Genomic DNA, 21,077 nt, shown 5'->3' with positions numbered 1-21,077 from the left:
GGAACTCTCCACCAACCTGAAGGGAACAAGCCACCCTTTTCTGACTGAGAACCATGGCCTCGGATTTGGAGGTGCTGATTCTCATCCCAGCCACTTCACACTTGGCTGCAAACCGCCCCAGTGCACACTGGAGGTCCTGGTTTGATGGGGCCATGTGTCTTTGTGTGGAATAATAAATAGGCTAATGGTGAGATGATATGAAATGAAGTGCCTATATGCACATACAGCAAATGTGGTTTAAATTAAAATAAATGAATGCAGGTCAGTGGCTGTGTGAGTACTCAAATATATCATAATTATACATGATAAACAGCTGCACACCCTGTGAGCTTAATGATTTTGCCCTGTTTAGGGTGAAAAATCAGTGTGTGACCCAGGTATGAATGAGTGCATGTAGGGCAGGGGGTCATGTGGGCCTGTAGATGAGGGTGAAGAGGCACGAGTTCAAGTATGAAGGAGATGGAGTTGATGATGGTGGCAGTGAGGTTATGCACCCCTTGCAGACCCCTTTCATGTACTATGATCCCCTACCACTGACCAGGCAACCTGACGAAACTCCCAGTCCCCGTTGCTATGGCAACAAGTGCCACAGGGAGATAAGCCAGCTCTTATGGGATAATATATTCCCCTTTCCCATCGGCGACAGTGTGTCTGTCTTTTTCTTTTATTTCTTGCCATCAGCCCACCGGCCTCTATGTCCCGTCACCATCTTTATAAGTGTATATCAGTGCTTTACTGGTGAGGTGGCTGCTTAATAAAAACCCTGCACGGAACAAATGATGTAATTGTGCACGTGGGCAGAAGTGTGTTTACAGTCTAACAGGGTCATTGGCACCGTCTTTGAGAGCCGCAGCCTTTGTTTTAATATGTCTCTAAACAAAAATGTACTAACTGCCACGTTAGAGGTGAAAGGCTCCAGTGGAAATCATGCCGCTACCTGAAGTGTGTGAAAAGGGTTTCAGTTTCTAGTTAGCTAATTTTATTTGATCCTCTGTAGCCTAGGCGTAATACATGGTCTCCCAAGTTAAATGCTTGAGTTCTTACAGTACATCTTGGCAGAATTTAGATGATAAAACTGCTAATGTGAACTCAGAGGAGCTATCCATCCCTTGACTGCAAAGGTAACTCACAATATAATGACATAATTGCTAACTGTGATAATGAAGAGACTATTGGAGTGTGTAACCTATTAAGAAAACTCACAGAAACAATTAACAGCCATTATGTGCGATGACTCATTTAGAGAAAATGCATGCAGTTATAATTTGAACAGAGTCAGCCCAGTCAATAACAACTCGAGGCTTTGCGTTTTGGTACATAACATAATGATTGCATAGCCAGTGTTGCTTTGTATGAACGGTCATGCAGCATGCAACAGTTTGTGTTACTTTGCAAAGGTGAGGCACACTTTTAAAAGGTGACGTGCATTTCCAAAGTGTGACAGAAAATAAATGTTGTAGTCTACAGTAGCTGCTTTTAGCCTTAAAGCTGTTATACTGTAGCCCCTTTGCTTCAAATAGCATTGCTTTAAATTAGTTCCAAGTATTTCCAAAACATGCTACAGAGCTTTAGATCATGTATTTCAAGACATCATTTGTTTTCTTTTCATTTAGGAACATTGAAGTTAGCATGATTTGAGTGATCATCGTGCAGAAGATTAATCAGAGTGAGCACTGTGTCTGCTGATTTTTCACATCAAGCTGCACTTAAAAATGTTTTATAACAAAGGAATAACGACTCTGATGAGAACAAAAGCAGACAATGTTCACTTACTTGTTCTATCCCAACAGAAACAGATCCTGTAAAGTAAGGCTTGAGCATTTTGAGTAGTATTTATTCAGACTGTGTAGTGCTGCCACTAGGCTCCGTCATATAATATGTTATGTTTAGTTTCAGGATACAGACACTTGAGTGTGGTGTTATGACCACAACTGGGATTCAGCTCCACTAGTCTTGAGGTAGGATTTTACAAAGTTGGGACAGTATATAAAATCAAAATTAAAACTGAAAATAGTGATGTGTAAACATCACTATTGGCAACACATTTTTTGATGTGATACATCAATTTTAGTATTTGTATTACAGGACACAGATGATTTACAAATCACTATTTTCAGTTTTAATTTTGATTGTACATACTGTCCCAAATTCTTCTGATTCGGGGTTGTACATGCAGCCTGACAAAAGTTGCAAAAATGTTCCAAACAAATTCCCTCAAAAGCATATCTCGCAATTTTCACATGACAACAACTGGGAAGATGCTGGCCAAAGGGAAGAGAGGAAGAAAAGGGTAGGAGTGAGAGACAAAAGGGAGAGGTGATAAATACAGGACAGCAGTGACAGCAAAATGACAGATTCACCTCAAGGGAAGCGAAACAAAATTGCTATTTTTTTCTGTCCGCAGACAGACAAAGCAGAAGGGCAGTGGCCTTCTGCTAAAAAAAAAAATTCTTTTATACAATCAAAATGTCACGGTTTCATGATGACCTGGACTTGACAGCATAAAAGGATACAATTCAGCATGCTGCATAAAGCTGTGAGGCACTTGACAGTAGTAATATTACTGCACCACATGATAACAAAGGTAAAGAGATAATTTAAAACAATCCAGTCGATTTCTTGAAAATACCTGCTCAAGTTATGTAATTCAAGGATATAGACTTCAAATCCATGAAAAAGAGAGATAAATCATTAACATGGCAGCAACATAAGTCAGAAAACAGCAGAAGTGAAAAATGCTGGTCGCAATTTTTCACAGCAGTTCAAGATGCAAAGGATAGAATTTATAACAACACAGAGAAACAGCAAATCCCCACTTTGTAGAAGTTATAGGTAGCTTACTACCACATATCACTCAGTCCTAGGGGCTCTAAATGATTGTCGGGAATCCTGCCATTGTTTTCAACCAATTGTCTCTTAGAGAGTGAGGTCACTGCCAGTCACTAACATAATCAGTGAGACTGATTATCCATCTTAATCATAGTGGGAAAAAAAAAAAAAAAAGCCATCTCAGACGTCAATGAAGAAGCTCAGCTGCTCTCTCAGTCAGGATCATACTGAATGCTATGGCATATGACTTTACAATACTTTGAATAATAAATCATTTTTAGACGTACCAGGCCACTTGGACCATTTAAATAAAGATCCAGGCCAGGTGGAGCCAGACTGCATGTGAAAAGGAATTCTATTTTGCAGCAGGTACACAGCGTGCACATTTCTGTCTTTTAAGTGTCTGTCACTCACTCTCTCTCTCACACACACACACACACACACACACACACACACACACACATAGAAGTTTGTATAGTGCAATCAGTTTTGACAAGTATTTATTTTCATGTTAATCAATGTCCAACACAGAGTGGCCATATTTACACTGGCACGCCCTCTCCTTCACGCTCCCATGCACATTAGAAAATTAGGTTTGAGCTTTTTAAAGGAGTGTGGATCTGCAGGTATCTGGAAAAACAAGCATGGCTAAGATGATAGTTATATTAAATTGACTGGAAACTAAATGACTGGGGATTAAAAACAGAGCTTTTGCTAATGTTTTCTAATACCTTTTCAGAAAATCAGAGTGACTTGTGCTGGTCAGAGCTACAGGTTTAATTTGTGAACTATAGTATAATTGCGGTCATCCTGGATCCTGCTCAATGGGATGGGGATAATATAAAAAATGTTTTTGTTGTTTGTCAGCGTATTAAGCAACCCATCACTAGAATTACAAGAATGTACACATAAACATATTGTATCTGTACTTAGTCTGGTCCTTTCCTACAGTTTACCAAGGTGATTTCCACCCAGGTGTATGTGTACCCCAGCAGATACTTTTGAAGTTACCAGTGAGTACTTGGAAAGATTGTGGAGTAGCTCAGATAACATGCAATTATGATATATTTAGAAGGAAAATAAGCACTAATAGAATTACAAAATAATCAGCCACAATAACCAATGAACTACCACCCGTTTCAGATTTGACACCTTCACATCACATGGTGCAATTTGAAACCCCCCCCCCCAAAAAAAACAAAGTCAAAATAAATATCTAAAAGAAATGATACGTGGCTGAAACAACAAGGCAAGGAGTTCTGTGCAATATCTTGCATTCCTATACCCTACACTCCTTTGTTGGAGCCATGCTCCCAGCCTAGGAGTCACAGTCCAGATTGCTCCTACCACCACTGGGGCCACTTTGTGTGTGTTGCAAATACTGTAACACAACCTTTTTTATATAATTAACAATGTTAAAGAACACATTTGGAACATGACCAATGGTGCTAGTAAAAGGCTATTCTAAAACATATACATTTTATGCATCAGCTATTCATCTAAATTTGACATTTCCTTTCTCTTAATGAGCATCATTATTTGACATTTATACTTAATCTCCCCCAACTAATGTGGACTTGCGATAAAAACAAAAATATAAATCTTAATTAAAATGATGGAATACTTTCATTTCCCACAGATGGCAGCCATTCAAGCCATGGCCATTCTTTAAAATTAAGGGTTCTGTTTTTATGAGGGTGCATCCTGGGTAGTGGGACTATGCACCCTGCACCATTGACTCATTCTTAAAGAGCTATAAACAACTTAATGCCACAGGTCTAAGGCCTTTTTACCGCTCTCTCATCACAGCTGTTTACAACATGGGGCTGAATTCAGGTCTATGAGGTTTACCTACGGAACTGTTACAATCTACTGAAAACACTCAGTCTCATATAGACCGAACATACTTTAGCCTGCATTTTAACAGGTGCTGTTTCAGAGGTGAAACCATCTTTGTTACCCCATAAATGAAACCAGTAGAGACCTGATGTTTAACAGTGCTTGGAAATCATTATTCTTTGGGTAAATTCCAATTCTCTTAATTGCATCCATGTTTCCCTCTCTTGCATCTTTTCCTTGTGTTTTAGTTCCACTCATGTAAGATGTGAGGAAAAAGATGCAAGGAGAAAATACCGATCCTTTGTCTGAAGTGTCCAATCACCTACTGATTTACAATAAAGCAGTGTGTGGGTCCATAAAGACTTCAGCGAAGGATGATCTCTTGTGTCCTTGCTCATGGCTCCCTCAGGCAGCCTCCTCGCTCCTCAGTGTAATAATAAGAGCATTGGGACATTGTTCAAGATGGCAGACCAGAATGACTTCTGGGTCAAGTGAAGATCAAAAAACGATCAATTAAGGGAACTGGGATTTACCCATACACATACCATTAAAAATAGCACTTCACAATCATGGTATCACAGAAAGAAAATTAAGCCACAGCAGCAGTAAGCAGAGTTGTTCTGCAGACTTCAGAGAACGAGACTTATAACAAGTGACAGCTCAGCTGTATAAAAGCCCTTCCTTCCGCTGGGAGTGTGCAAACAGTCGTCTTTCCAATCAGTCTGACAGAGGAAAATGTGCAGGCGAATGTGTGTAAATGTGTAAGTGTGTGTGTAGTACAAAGTGTCTGCTCAGTCTCAGGAATCACCCTGTCCACAGTGAATGACTCTTGTTTTGACAGAAAGAGATAAGTTACAGGTTTGACTCTTTGGAAAACCAGAGACAAAGTTAAACATTCTGACTGGTGTGGAAGGGAGAGAACGGCAGCTTTTTGCTGGGGTCCATGTTGTGCTTAAATAATAAAGCATGTTGCTTGTAAGACTGCCAGTGTGTTCTTACAACTTTGTGTTACAACTCTTTTTTGCCATTTCAAAGTAAGGGGATGCAAATTTTGCACCCAACTGTATCTATGAATTACAAATGAATGTCGATTATTTACATTTATTTCTTGACCTGTGAGATCACATCCAGCCTCTCTTTGACAACAGTGTGGTTCCACAATGCCTTGGCTTCCTCGGGTACCGCTCTCATGTTGGATCTGGTGCAGAATATCAAGCACCATCTATTTGCCCTGTGAGCAGAGAAAAACAAAAGCATCCTCTATGTGTTTATTGTTGTTAAAATCAAATGAATGCAGAATATATACAAGAACCCTGTGTCTGTGCACTTAAATTTGGACTTTCCTATAAATTCATCTGAATTTTGAAAGCAAATTTTATATAGTTGGAAATCTTTTTAATCATTCAAATTTGTCTGGGTGGTTAATAACATCGTTCTGTGGTGTGACAGCACATATTTATTACCATTTTAGCCTGACTTTAATTCCATAAATTAGCAAGCCACATTTAGTACTTAAATACACATCATTATCTGGCTGATGCAAGCATTAATCTGCAGAAACACTTAGCATTAGTTAGCTCCTGTCCTGCTCCTGCTCCCAAAGCATATAATCTGCATACAAATGGTATTCTGTTCTGTAATCAGCTGGATAGGTTCTTTAGCAGGACGAGCCACAAATGCAGCCAATCGGTAGAGGCAGGCCGCTGTGGTTCTGATGATGGGGGGACAGTGCTCTAAACTGACTATGACCAACCAGCTAGATTATTTGGTCCCCCCCGCTCATAAATAAGGAAATAGATCAAATAAATGTGACAGGAAAGTGTTTCTGGAATCTTAACATGTTAACCCCAGTTTGTGCTTCGCGCATTGAGTTTTTTTTTTTTTTTTTTAAGATTTTAATTCCAGGCACAGCTATCAGCCTGCCTCAAAGTCTAAATCAAAATTTGAAAAACATGGAAAAACACTCACATCCTTCTGTCAAGTTAATTTATTTATACCAATGTAATTTTAGTTTATTCAATATTTTTATACATAGTACAACATCTTACTTGCTCCTTACCATTATGCATTTTCATGAAATCATGGAGAATATTTTTATACATAGTACAACATCTTGCTTGCTCCTTTCCATTATGCATTTTCATGAAATCATCGAGATAATGTTGAAAAACTGTTAAATATATTGTTAAATTTAGCATGCTGGAGGGATATACAACAATAATGCCTATGTAGCTGTATAAAATAAGGAATTAAAAACAATATTTACTGGCAACACAATATTTAAAATTAAACTTGGGTGCCCATGGCACAGCCGAGTGAGTGGACAGATGACCTCAGCCATGTCTAAGCATGTCTGCAGTATGAGATATAATGTGGATATACAGTGGAGATTTAAAACCAGTGGAACATTTAAAAGAAACAACCAATTAGATTCACTGTTGTGAGCCCAGGGTGTTTGCATGTGGACCTGCGCACTGTCATTAGTCAGGACTGTGTTGTGAAGAGTTGGAGATAAGGGCTTTTACATTACTGTAAGGAAAGCGAGTGCATTCTTAACAAGGCACAAAGACATACCATCTTATGTTCTACATTAGAGGTGGAACCTACATCATGGAAATGAAAAACTGACAAGGCAGAAATACAAATGTCATGCATTTGTGTTGTCTACCTAAACCTAAACAGGCAAATGCTAATATGAGAGGAATGGCACATGGATTGTAAAGTTTATGTAGGCACGCCACCGAGGGAATGCAGACAAGCAGAGAAACGGAGATAACAATTACATTACAGAAAAAAGGGAGAGATTACTACTGACTGTTAAAAACAAAGCTCACAAATTGGCATCTCATTTGCTGTGACTGACATGTCCATAATGATGTCCACATATTTTGCTGTAAAAGTTATGGCGCTGTCATTTTCCTTTCATCACCTTGTGCTGATGGGTGCTCGGGGGTACTCTATTGCTAGGGGATAAAAGATTTCATTGGATAGCCAAAGAAAATGTAGAAATAGAAATGGAGAGAAAAAGAATGGCTTTGGTTGATAGAATTCCAGTCCAGTGTGTATGTGCATGTATTAATGATTGCCGCCGTGTGTTTTGTGGGCATTTGGACTGAGGGCCCCTGCTGCTGTTGTCGTGATTCGCAGTTGGAACCCAGGTGTGTGCCTGGAGCGAGATGCTCTTCTGGGCCTCTAGACAGCTTGAAAGGTTAAAACACCCAGAGAGAAGCAACCTGAGATAGCAGCTATACACATACAGCCAGTCAGTAAGAAAGCAGCCCTGTAGGTGTAGCTTTAAATAACAGCTTTTCTTGGGCAATTTTATGCTAATGGTTTCACGTGACACAGTACTGATGAGCTCATACTATGATCACGAATTTTGCTCACAGGGAATATTGGGTAATTGCGACAACTTTTGCTACTTGTTTTGCATCCTCCAGTTAAAATTACTTTGGGACATATTTGCTTTACCCAAAGTAATTTGCTGGCGAAGATGTACCCGGGCATGAAGAACATGACTCGGAAAACTTTGTAGAGCTGCTTCTCCTGGGCAAACTTTAAATCTGGTGCTACTTGCTTGAAATCATTTACCCTTTACACTTCACTTCATGTCTTGGTCAGATTAAATAGCCATTTGATCTTACAAAAAAACCCAAGTAGAAATGCATCCAACAGCCTTGAGACTGATCAGAGCTGATGAGTGTCAAACATAATGCTTGGTACATATTTAAATCTGGAATTTTGTTTGATTTCCTTAGTGCAATGATCAGATAAGTGTGTTCCAGCAGCCTGGGACACACACCATTCGTTGCCAAATTGCTAGATTTATTGATGTCAAGCCAATCTGAAAGAGAAGGTGTGGCCGACCTTCCATCCAAGGACTGAGCGTTGTTCCTCAACTGGTAACATCCTGTACAGAACATGCGGTATGGCTGCCACTGACTGTGAGGACATGATCAGAAGCAGTACATTGCTTGATGTACATGGATCATTTTTAAATGTGTCGAATGCTAATTCTAGTTAACTAATTATACTGGTACTCTTGGCCACAATATTTCCTGCTTTTGTCACATTTTATTTTGCCAAATGCAGCTGACCAGAGAATGAGGGTGACAAGGGAATTAAAATTTCTATTTGCTGACTTTCATCCTCCCAAAACAGAGCTTAATTTCATGCTTCATGAGAAGATAGTGAATAAACTGTGATGTTTTCTGTTATTTATACGCTATAATTCCTCTGTTTTCATTGCGTGCATACTGATGATTTGTGACTTTGCGTTAACCCTTGTCCAAACTCTGGGCATGAACACTTCCTTCTGCTAAGAATCCCATAGCGCAGTCCTCGGCACAATTCAATTTGATGATGCGAAATGATCAGTAAGCGTCCAAAATCTCAATTTACCACTCACTACTGAGTAAACAATTCAGTCTCAGTTGTTGTATATAAGGAGCAGTTAATGTATTAAGAAGTGATTTCAGATACAGGCAGTTTATCTACTAGGGGTTGCAGAATGACAACATTGTAGCCTATATGAGTTGACCATTAGCAGAGGGAGTGTGGACAGGGTTAAGAAAAATATTGGACAGGTTATCATGTCCTCATGACACTGTAATTTATAGGTTTTATATATCAGAAACCTGACAAAATTGTTTTTCCACACACACACACACGACCCTTGAACAGAGAAAGACATTTAAAAATCTCTCACCCACTTGCTGTGATTAATGTCTGTGTACTTATACGCTGTTTCCTTCTGTAATGAAAAGTTTCTCTATGGTTTTCACAGAAGCTGAGCTGAGTGCACGTCTCCTGTGGGGTAAAGAGGCCTCATCACAATAATTGTGCTTCTTTAAAAGATAAATAAAAAAAAAACAAAAAAAAAAGTGGCACACATGCATACAATGTGTGTATGTTGGCAGTCACACACACAAACACTCCATTCTAGCAAGGCAGTGAGGGAAATCATCTTTCTGGCTTTGCTCTGTATTTTTGGGTGCAGAGATTTGATGTTTTTGCCTCAGCGGGGTGGAAAACATTTACTTTGACTGTGATCAGGCCTGATGAAATTCAACGACGACATCACCAGTCATTCCCTCTTGTCAGAGCTGAAAGAAAATGCTGTTTGTACTAATTTTAGCACAGACCCTGTAGATAACGCATTCAGTAGGATATTATCTTGAAATATTACAAGACTAAAACCAGATGACAATGTGTGACACATGGTTTTACACTGCTCTCAGGATGCGCCTGACAGATTTCAATATGAAGCTGGAGTATTCCACAGAACCAGTTATGAAGAAATGTGATACCTGATACAACCAGGACCACAGCCTAAAAATATCCCACATTCTGATGAATAGCAAACACACTTCATTTCCTCCATTTGATTTTCTACAGCCGGGCAAACTGAAATTTATCAGGTTATTCAAACTGATTTCCTCTGTAGCAAATAGTTTCTGGTTGATTGTCTATACTGATGAGGACAACAGGCAATTAAAATTCATCTCATGAACTGATCAAAAATAAATGTTGAAAGTTTAAAAAAAAAAAAATTAGTATTAAGATGCAGCAAAGTGGATAGCAAAGACATTTCCCTTGTTTCCCCTCCATCAAGGCAGCTATTCTTATCAACATCTCCAGCTAAGGTACAGAATGGCACCGTGAAATGAAATGTGTAGAAAAGAATGAAAAACCCTCTCATCTTTATGTCACTGAAGGACAGTGACATTTCCAGACATGAAATTAAAATACAGGGTATTTCAGCATATAGCCATGCTCATTTTCCATTTTCTCGCTTAGCCCTAAAATAAAACACTTTCTCACAAATGTTTGTTTTCACCAGCTGTAACACACTCCATCAGTGATGTGTGCCAGTACTACTCAAGTCTATTGATTGTGACTCATAAGATTGAACTGCTTTAATTCCATCTCACTGCACCATTTGGATGGTTCTTTTTCTCTGTAGTCATTTGTCTGCAAATGTAGAGTTTAGTGAAAAGAAATTTTATTGCAGCCGTGTTATACTGCTTGAGCACAGACTCCTGTTAACACACATTGATCTTCTGTGTTTTATTTTGTTGGCTATGGTAATGGCAAGGGTCTAGGGGACACCACTGTCGATCTGTTTCTCAGTCGGTCCAGCACTTTGAACCAGAATAATTCATCTCAACAACTAACGGATGGATTGCAATGGCATATTGATAGTTCCCGGAGGAGAACTCCAACCAACTTTGTTGATCTTCTGAATTTTCTTCTTGCACCACTATGACACTGACATTTGTAGTTCAGAGTGAAATATCTTTTTTTTCTTAAGAACACGTCTTCCCCTCACCAGTACAATAGGTCAAAGTTTTCAGTTATCCCATGAAATATCTCAATTTGATTGCTTGGAACTAAATTTTGTACAGATATTCATAGTTCCCAGATGAGGTTTTCAAACCACTGTGGTTAGACACTTTTCCCCAACCTTTCATCTATCACATCATAAAAGACAGCGCATCACATCTAGAGAAGCTATTCCTTGAATGATGGAAGGAGGAAATGCTATCAGAGTATGAGGAGATCCACTGAATGTGACTTTGCAATACCAGTGCTTTATAATCCATAGGATTACAGGCACCCAGTTCAGGCTGTCAAGAGTTTTTAAGATGGAAACAGATAATTCTAGATGCTTAAATAACAATCTGCTAATTTTAGATAGACCATTCTCCTTTCTGGATAATGGAGTAGTCATTTGAACTAGTACACTCTTCTAAATGTGTGTATGTTTATAATGAACGTCCAAAAAAAAAAAAAAAATCTAACTGCTTAATAAAGACTGGAAGTGAGGTTTGTTAATGTTAGAGCTGAGCAGTGAATGGTGTTTTGATCTTGGGACTCTGCTACACAGAAGCTAAAAGCACACTTTTAGAATTATTCCTATTCAATCTACCTCTGACAGGAAGCTTCCAACTGAAATACAATGAGATTATCCTGCCAGTGCTCAGTGTTAAATGTACGCATTTAAATGACTCCCACACATCTGGGTGTCTTTTTAATGATAGGCATGGCTGCTGGTTTGAAATTAAGCTCTTTTTATATCACCACTGCCAAAACACCCAATTATTACTGCATATTACAATTAAATCTGTTCTTTAAATCAAAATATGGTCTATCCTCTGTGCACACACAGGATATATAGTATAGGTGAGCATGGTGGCGTGTAAGATGATGATCGGTTCAGTATTTCTGAAGCAGCTGCTGCTTCAAATCTATAACCTCCCGTCTCCCTCATGGGGCAGCTATTGGCACTGCTGGCAGCTGAAGACTGCATCTGATTAAGCCAGCTAGTTTATTGTGTCGAGAGTCAGTGAAATGTGAAATCTGTCATATGAGCACAGGCTAGTGCCCTCACAACAGACACTCAATGCTCCAGTTCACAATAAATCATGTATATCATACTGTGGGCTCTTCTTCTTTGGCACAGTAATTTTACAAAGCTATTAGTTGTTATTGTCATTAGTTGTTATTAATTGCAACTATTGCCAAACATGGTCTAATATACATGTTTTGTTAAACAGTTAATGTAAGCCACAGTAATAATAATAATATACAATTATGAAGAGGATCCTATAGGCTCTGTGACACGGTCTTGCGTAATTACCTGCCCTGCTTTCTCTCGCTCTAAAGAACTCATCCAGATGCAATCAAACTTGGCTGATGTTATTGTCTTACATCCTTCCACCCCACAGCACTGCCCTCTTAACACTTTCCAAAACAAGAGATGCAGGAATCCCAGGAGTACAGTTTACATGACGTGATTTATAATGTGTATGTAACTGTCTGTGTCTCAAAGTCACGAGAAGACTAAAAAGAATGGTTGATTTTATCATTTTCTTAGACATTACAGGAAGAAAAATGGGGAGAGTTATCTTGAAAATGTTAATTACAGAAATTAAGTTTGCAGGATTTAGGCAAGTCACAGATTTGACAGCAGGAACGTTTTAGAGTCATAGTGAAAACCAATGCAAAATGGCCTCAAACCCAAACATTACCTCAATATTCCACAGGAAAGAAAGAAAAAAAAAATCTGTCGATGGATGCTCTCACTAATTAACTTGGAGACACCACTTCTCTACAAACTGTATAACCCCAGGTTAATCATCTAAAAGTGCCAAAATGATCATTCACAGTATAGCACATGCTAATAACGAACAGCACAGGTGACATGTGGATTAATATTTCTCAGGTTTTCTGACATTTTCTTTGCTGCATGACAATGATTTAATTATTGGCATGGGAACACTGTAAAAGTGTGAGAGAGACTTTGCTGTGAAAAATATACAGTGCCCTGTCAAAATACTTATCTGCAATGATCTTATTGAGGCAGTCTTTTTTCTTTTTCCTCCTCCAGAAAATGTACCTGCAGGCACAACAGTATGCAGATAATCAATACAGATTTCTCTGCATCTATGAAACAGATGAATGAAGAGAGAAAGATTTGAGCATATTGTCAAATACTATATACACAGAGCTGTACATTATACTGTGTTAATACTATGTTACTAACATTTCTTGTCGACAGACTTTGCACACTTCACTGCTTGAGATTGGTCTAATCTGTATTTAAGCACCACTTTCATGTAGCTCTGTGGTACTTTTGGAAAGGAATTTTAGATTTTATGCTTTATACTTCAGCTGGATCATTAGAGCCCAGATGTAGACTGTTCTGAGACATTTTAAATCCCATTAAAACATGTTGCACTCACAACAGAAATTAAGATTACAGTCACAGGAACCTGCAGATCTTTGATGTTTCCAAAGCCCACACTATGGATATAAACTATCATGACAGGAGCACAGAAAATATGTTATTGATCTCATCCTATATTTACAGTATATAGTTATAAGAACACACACACACACAAAGCATTTGTATAATTTCCCAGGATGAAATTCAGTTAGAGTAAATTATTCCATAGCCAAATGAATGAGTGACCCCTTCCATTGCATACGTGCCTCGTCCTGCATTCTATCCTGTTTTACAAGAGTCGTGTTTATCATCTCTCCCTGTTTTCCTCTGGCTTGCACACAGACCCTCTCTTTTGAGCCCTGGCATGCCAGTAGAGCTAGTTGTTCATTTTTAGTGGTATTCACAATCAACACTATTCTAGGGTTACCACTCTCTCCATGAAAACACTCCAGGACATTTTCAGTGCCATAATGCTGGTACTGTATGTCAGATGTAAACCAAATGTCTTTTGGGTTTTGAACTGGTGGCGAGTCAACACAAGCATTTAAATGTCTGGGAGCATTTGGGGTCTGGGAGATTTGCTCCTCCTTTCAACTATTTTTTGAGTGATTAACAGAAAATTACTGACAAATTAATCAATAATAGTGTCGGCTGCAGCCTGATATTCTGTTTATCATGGTGATATGCAAACAGCCTATGACAGTAGACCAACACTGAATTCTATGCCTTTTCATGAATTATAAATTCAGAGGTCAAGCCACAATAAATTATATAAAATTAGGAATAGATGCTCATACTCGCACACATGGACACACTGTTCAAATCACAAACCTGACACACAGGCTAAATAAGCTAGCATACATATCATCCAAACCAAACATTTCATATAAGCTAAGCAGGTGTTATCATCTTGTTGTTTAAATGATTAACAATAATCCTACAAGGGTGGAGTCTTGAAATATAAATATCATTATAAGTAAAGTGTGTTAGCAGCCAACAGCATTTCATTAGCTCACTCAGTCTTGTATGGTAGGTTTTGACAGCGATTCAAAAACCACATGGTGTCTTCACCAAACTGGCAAGATTCAGGATACATTTAAAAGCCCACCATCTCACTGTTGCCTCTTAGCAAAATGGTCAATGTCAAAATTATTAACCAGGACAACACATTGCTTTTCAGAACACTGAACAATTTCCCTGACTTTAATATGTTTTCCATGACTGGAAAACTTGCATAAAAGGTTATAGCTTTCCAGGGAACCCTGGCTTGATCTTTTGTTGCAAATAACTGGGAGAAATTTAAAGCTGAGGGATTACAATCACTACATCAAGGAGAGGGCAGGAAAACCAGCACAAGCAAATGGCTGGGGGCAGCATGGTTATGAAGAACCATTTTTTACAATGAAGTGGGATTATATTCAATTTATAAGAGGTTTCAGGGGCATAGTAAAGATGGGTGTTAAACTGTAGTCAGCAGGCTATATATTGAGGTGAATTTAATTTAAAAAGCAAAATTTTAAATAGAGATTGTCAGTTAACACAGCTTACATGAACATGCAAAAGCTGTGATGTTTGAAGGAACTGTCATAATGAGCTGTTTGATATGTAATGAACAGTGAAGTGCAGCAGCACATGACACACATGAAAACACCAGGATCCATTATTTCCACTGTAAGCCCACAGGGGCTTGTGCACTTCATGCCACTATTGCAGCACTGACAAATCAAATTTTTATGTGTGTGCGTTGCACTCAGGCCATAAAGGAGAGTGGATGCATATATTTCAAACTTTCTGCCACTGTATCTACTTCACAACAAAAACAGATACCACTGAAATTTGAAAACACTAATGATCACATTCACTGACTAAGAAGACTGGTGCTAAAAGTAACACTGAAATAATTCAATGCATTTGTCATGTGCAGCATATAGTATGCATTACATCAGGTAGGCAATATAATGCTGTTGCACTATGATGAAATGTGGAGGAACCAAACTTCACCATGTTTACTACCAGTTTGCCAAAGTAATACTTATTGTCAGGCCACTGTTGGATTGCATTCTGCCACTGTATGACTGTTAAAGCTCCAGTGATCATCCCACTGGAACAACACACTGCCCTGTTCCTCCCAACCCTTCACAGACATCATCCTGGCATATCTCCAGCACAGCCTGAGGTTTTATATGCATCCAGAAAGCTGTGAAGCTACTCTAACGGTCAGCAACCCATGAGCATTAAAACATTAATCTGCGCCCTCATAACAGGATAACTAGCTCCCTGAGTCTCAAGGCAATTTAGTCAGGCCCCTGAACAATACATTTACCTACTGAGGTGCTCTGTGGCCTCTCTACATATCTTATTTCCCAGTGCCCCATACTCCCACTTTCTGTAAAGACACTCCACTGCACCCCACATTGGGCAATGACGTCGAAACTCCCACTCTTGTTGCTCCAGGGTCAGATAAGAAGGCTGTTCTAATAATTTCTCACTAGACCTACCACCATATACCAGGTTTGTTGGGTCTGCAGTCTATTGTATTCATTTGTCCCTACCATGAGGTCACATCTCCCCTACAGAAATAACCTTTGAGAGGATGTAAAACATAACCAGAGCTAGATGTGGTTGATTGTTTTTTTGTTTTTAAACCACCACCCTCGGAAAAAACTTAAGGCGGAGGAGAAAAGCAATACTGTGGAACATGTGAATTTGGACTGTGGCAGTGTTGACATTATTTCACAGTATAGAGTTTTCCATTTTTTCTTATTGTGCAAGATGATTGCTTAAAGTTTGTGAGTTTCTGCATGTTTATATATGTGTGTGTGTGTGTGTGTGTGTACGTAGCAGCAGGTGTGTTTACAGTACATCTAAAAAAAATATTTGCATATAGCTGTGCTTCCTTTCCATCTCATCTGTGGATGCTTATGCAGAACATCTATAACACCTGTGTCTGTATACATTTTTGTGTCATGCTGTGTGTTTTGTTGCCCCTGCTCCAACAAAGTGCCAGTAAGTGTAAAAACAGTGTCAGGCTACGTAATGAGGACATTTCTCCTGTGCTTTGGCCCTATTTTAAAGTGCTGCCAAACCCTTGGTCCACAGAGAAAAAGATTTGTGATGTCTGCGGAATGCATGAGTCACTCATGAAGCTGTACATGTACATACACCGATCAGGCGCAACATTATGACCACCTGTACATCTGTATTCACTTCAGTGCAACACTTCTGCCTTAACATTTGTGTTTATGAAACTCAATGTTTCAGTTTTTGGTGAGATTGTCATACATGTATCAATTCAATGTTCATTACTGAGGTCATAGTTAAAGGTGGTGTTGTACTGGACTACATTAAATTCAGAGGTCTCTGTATATTTTTGTCCTGCCCTTTGACATACCCGAGGGGGTCAGAATATTAGGAACACCTCTGAATATAATGTAGTCCAGTACAACACCACCTTTAACTATGACCTCAGTAATGAACATATAACAGTGATGACAGTTTCAAAATCTGAAACACTGAGCTTCATAAACACAGATGTTAAGGCGGAAGTGTTGCATTGAAGTGCATACAATTGTACAAGTGTACCTGATAAAGACAACAGCGAGTGTATATCCTCAACCAAAAATCACTTCAAAAATATTTTCTTTGGGAAATGACAGCAGGCCATAATCACCGTACAAAGCAAAAAGCTCTTCCTTCTTACACAAGGATAAACGGTAGACTGAGGCCCAGAAATCATCCTCTGCAAGTGAAACGCAGATTTTCATCAGCTGTAGAGATTTTCCAGTTCACCTGTACTGTTACATCACTATTGAGCAAGCAAACCTTTTTTAGAAAATTTTCTAAAATCAACCACCACCCCATTATTAATAAAACTTGATGCTTTAGAGCTAAAACCAAGTGTCAGATCAGGAAAATGAGATATAATGACAAGGTCTAACAACAGACACACACAATTGGACAAAACACCAAGTAGCCTCTTACTGTATCTGATGATTTTTTTTTTCTAATATTACTACATGTCCCTGTGGCAACAGACCTCTCTGGGGATCTCCAGATTTATTCTGGGGTCAGGATGAGGATGTTCTTTATCTTCCTCCTCATTATTCCTTGGTCTAATGCACCACTGCATAGTTGAAGCACTGAAGTCAAAATAAGAGCCTTTTCCTGCAGAACGATCATTCTGGTGACTGAAAAGAACTAGTTATTTCTTTAATTATTATAGACTGCTATTAACAAAGTGATGCATTCAACTTTGAGAATCAGTGTAATGTAGCTCAGTTAGATGAAGTGTGGAGCTTTGATAGGTTCCGTTAGGTTTCTGCCCCAACAACCCAATTCCGTCCGTAAAACAGGTTTGAATTGAGAAACGTAATGACATTCAGGTGTGGGTTAGGGGTCCATTGCTCTGATGAAAACCCACATGGCCTGGTTTCCAACAGAAAGTGCTCCTAACAACAGACATCTGTTGAGGTGAATCATCCTTTGATCAAAACTGACTACAGAGGACCTCAAAGAAATGGATTGTTAAAGCTCAAAACACAAAAAATTGTAATGAAAGGAAATTTCAAAAAGGCCCATGCTTCCATCAATCTACAGCCAAGCATAAATATTGGAGGAGGAAAAAAAAAAGCTTTAGCACTGTTTCTGCTAGAAGTGAAGCATAACAGAAACTTACTGGGCATGTTGTTCACTCACTAAATTCCAGTTTGTCCAAAATAAATGACTTAAAAAAGAAAAAAAAAAAACTTGTGTCATGGGAAGATACAATAAAAGAACTGCTCTCCAACTACATAGTATTGCTGCCGGTCTAATGCCCCACTTACAAATGACAAGGAGATATATAACTCTGCATACCAAAACTTTAACATCAATCTTCTCCATGTGTAGAGTGTGTTACATTTTAGCGTGCATGCCTTGGGGCCTGCACAGATTGTAATCACTGGGGGAACAATTAATTCCAAACTGTTCCAGCAAATTGTCCAGAATATCAGGGTAGCTGTTTGTGATTTGAAACTTACTTTTGTCATACTGTTTCATAATTGCCCTTTGCATAAAGAGCAATCAGTAACTCAAGGGCTTGGACCATAATAAAAACCTTCAAGTCAGACTGCTGACCTTAGGCTAATTATAAATGCTGTAGCATGACTTGAAGCAAACCATCCATGCAAGGTCTTCCAAAAATACTAAAACTCCAACTGCTGAATAAAGATCAACTGTCCAAAATACCTCTTCCCTCCTAGGCTTGACCCACAGCTATAGAAAATATTTGGATGATGGATAAGCTTTGCAGATTTCTCCAACCCACTTGCCAAACAGTGATTTTAACAGGGTATTAGTTTAAATTAATGTATTTATATCATATAAATGAGTCTTCTATCACTTTAAAATGCATATATTTATACATTGCATGTATAAATACCGCTTTATAATTGCCCAAGTATGAAAACTTTCATGACTGATTGTGTATGTTCTTCTTGCCAGCTCTAACAAATGTGAAGCTGTGGGCCATCGACCGACAATGTTTTCAGACGATCATGATGAGGACCGGTCTCATCAAGCACACAGAGTATATGGAGTTTCTGAAAAGGTGAGGAACTGGGGTAAAGCATCCCACAGTGACAAACAAATGGCCTGAATATGGCTCCGATGTGCAATGCAATGAATAAATTAACAAAAATGAACACAGGGAATTCTGTCTGGAGCCGTTCCTCAGAAGAGTCCGTGGGCTACATCTCATTTTCACTAACATACCTCAATATTCATGCCTGGTGCGTCACTGAAGTTGCCATTCATTCTACTCCACTCCATTTTTACATGACTATTTTAGGGAAGATATTAGAAATATGACGTCTCACTTCCTTCCAAATGCAGCTGTATGCAAAAGTTTGGCCAAATGGCATGTTGATTTTAAAAGAAACATAAAAAAAGAAAAAAGATTACTTTTTTCAAATATAAATGCATTTGCCCATTTCATGAACCTAAAATAAATAGAATCTTTGCAGACTGCTTCAGGTTCTGAGATATTTGACTGCCTTACATGCAGAGCATCTTTCAGATCTACCCACAGCACTCAGTGATGTTCATGTCACCGAGAGCTGTTCCAAAAGCTTCAGCTGCTGTTTCTTGATGTACATCATGGCGGATTTTGAGATGCGTGTTGGATCACTGCCCTGCTGAAGAAGCCAGCCTCTGTTGAAGATTCATGTTCTTAACTGCATCACACTTGCATCTAGAACTTGCTGATCTTTAGCGCAGCCCATTCTTCACTAATCATTTCCTGAGCCACTGGCTACCACCCAACCCTGATGTAGGACAGTTCAGCCCCTGTGCCCCCTAAAAAACATTTTTTTGGATACTGGAGACAGTCGACTTAACAAAGTTCCTAAGACTTTACAAGTAATAGGGGGCTCAGCGTAATGAATTCTCCTGAGTCACTGTGATCATGACCATGCTCTGTCACTGGTTTTATGGCAGCTGGATGATTACAGCACAAACCAGTGGAAATCGGCTTTTCATTCAATATTCTCAGCGAGTGCTCTCACTTAAACCACAAAATAGGTCAGTATGTCATGTCCTTCCAAACTGACCCATTTTACTGTTCCTGATGTGCATAATTTTGGGTGAAGGTATAGATGCATTTAGGAAATTAAACTATACTTAGTAAAGGTCAAGATGGAATCGCATGTCAAACATATGCACTTTGTAGAGGCAGCTTCTCAATTTAATAATTTCCTTTCAATCTGAATCTTTCTGTAGCACTGCTTCAACCTTTGCAAGGACAATCATGTGCACAATCACAAGATATGTTACTTGAAACATTTGAACACAATGACAAGTGCCGTTCTTTTGAGACAAGTTTACAGCATTTCCCTGTATATTACAGCAGCCTTCATTTCATTTGTGGTCAGTTACAATGAAGCCACTTCAAAACTTGTATTCCTTTCACCAGACTTTAAAGTATACACTACTAAAAATATATATTTCAGAACAGATATGACACTATTCATCTGGCTTTCCTGTTTGGGTCTGAAGCTATTTTAGTGATGGCTTTGCCTAAAAATAATAACACTTGCTCTCTCATTTCTGAGTGTAGGAACATGCCATGTGGAAGCTATGAATATTTAATAAATTTACATATTGCTTTGTTTGGGCATAATCTGTACATTTAATTTAGAAAGAGGCATCTACGAGAGAAAGACCCTGCACAGTATAAGCTGTGTAGCTAATGGATGTTAGCTTCCTGGAAGTCAATCTAATAAAGACCAATAGGTTAAGTGCAATAACAAATGCATACTGGTCCCCATGAGTCCTGACTCCTTGGCTGCTACAGAATTATACATTTGCTTTCACAAGCTGTGTAGGAGAAACAGATGAAGTGACAATGAAATCTGACAGTATTACTGTACATACAATAAGTGAGAATGGTTGGAAAGTTTTTTTCATTTTCAAATCTCCTCCTAGACTGTATTTTATATTACTCAAACACTTTGACCCAGGAAGAAACTGTATTGCTTTGTAAAGTTGGTAGGCTATTACAACCCCCCCACCCCCCCCACCCCATTACACTGTAAATAAAAGTCTAATTATAAAAGCAGAGTTCAATTAGACAGCCATCTGCCAAAAAAAAAAAAAAGCATAAAAAGCTTTAATCAACCCCCCCCCCCCCCCCGGGCTGGGT

General features: G+C 38.8%; 1 protein-coding gene across 2 annotated transcripts in view; it reads left to right on the top strand.

Moving 5' to 3' along the window:
* Positions 1–21,077, top strand: part of LOC109962157 (protein kinase cGMP-dependent 1) — an 86,070-nt gene that overhangs the window by 27,968 nt on the left and 37,025 nt on the right. For both annotated transcript variants that reach the window (XM_020603629.1, XM_020603620.1), the window contains exon 4: positions 18,881–18,986. In XM_020603629.1, coding sequence (XP_020459285.1) covers positions 18,881–18,986 — 106 coding nt within the window. The remainder of the gene's footprint in view (positions 1–18,880; positions 18,987–21,077) is intronic.

Source organism: Monopterus albus, unplaced genomic scaffold (assembly GCF_001952655.1).
Source record: "Monopterus albus unplaced genomic scaffold, M_albus_1.0 scaffold3.1, whole genome shotgun sequence".
In the NCBI taxonomy this organism is placed as follows: domain Eukaryota; kingdom Metazoa; phylum Chordata; class Actinopteri; order Synbranchiformes; family Synbranchidae; genus Monopterus; species Monopterus albus.
The sequence above is the reverse complement of the archived record's forward strand: the minus strand, read 5'-3'. Positions and strand labels throughout refer to the sequence as shown.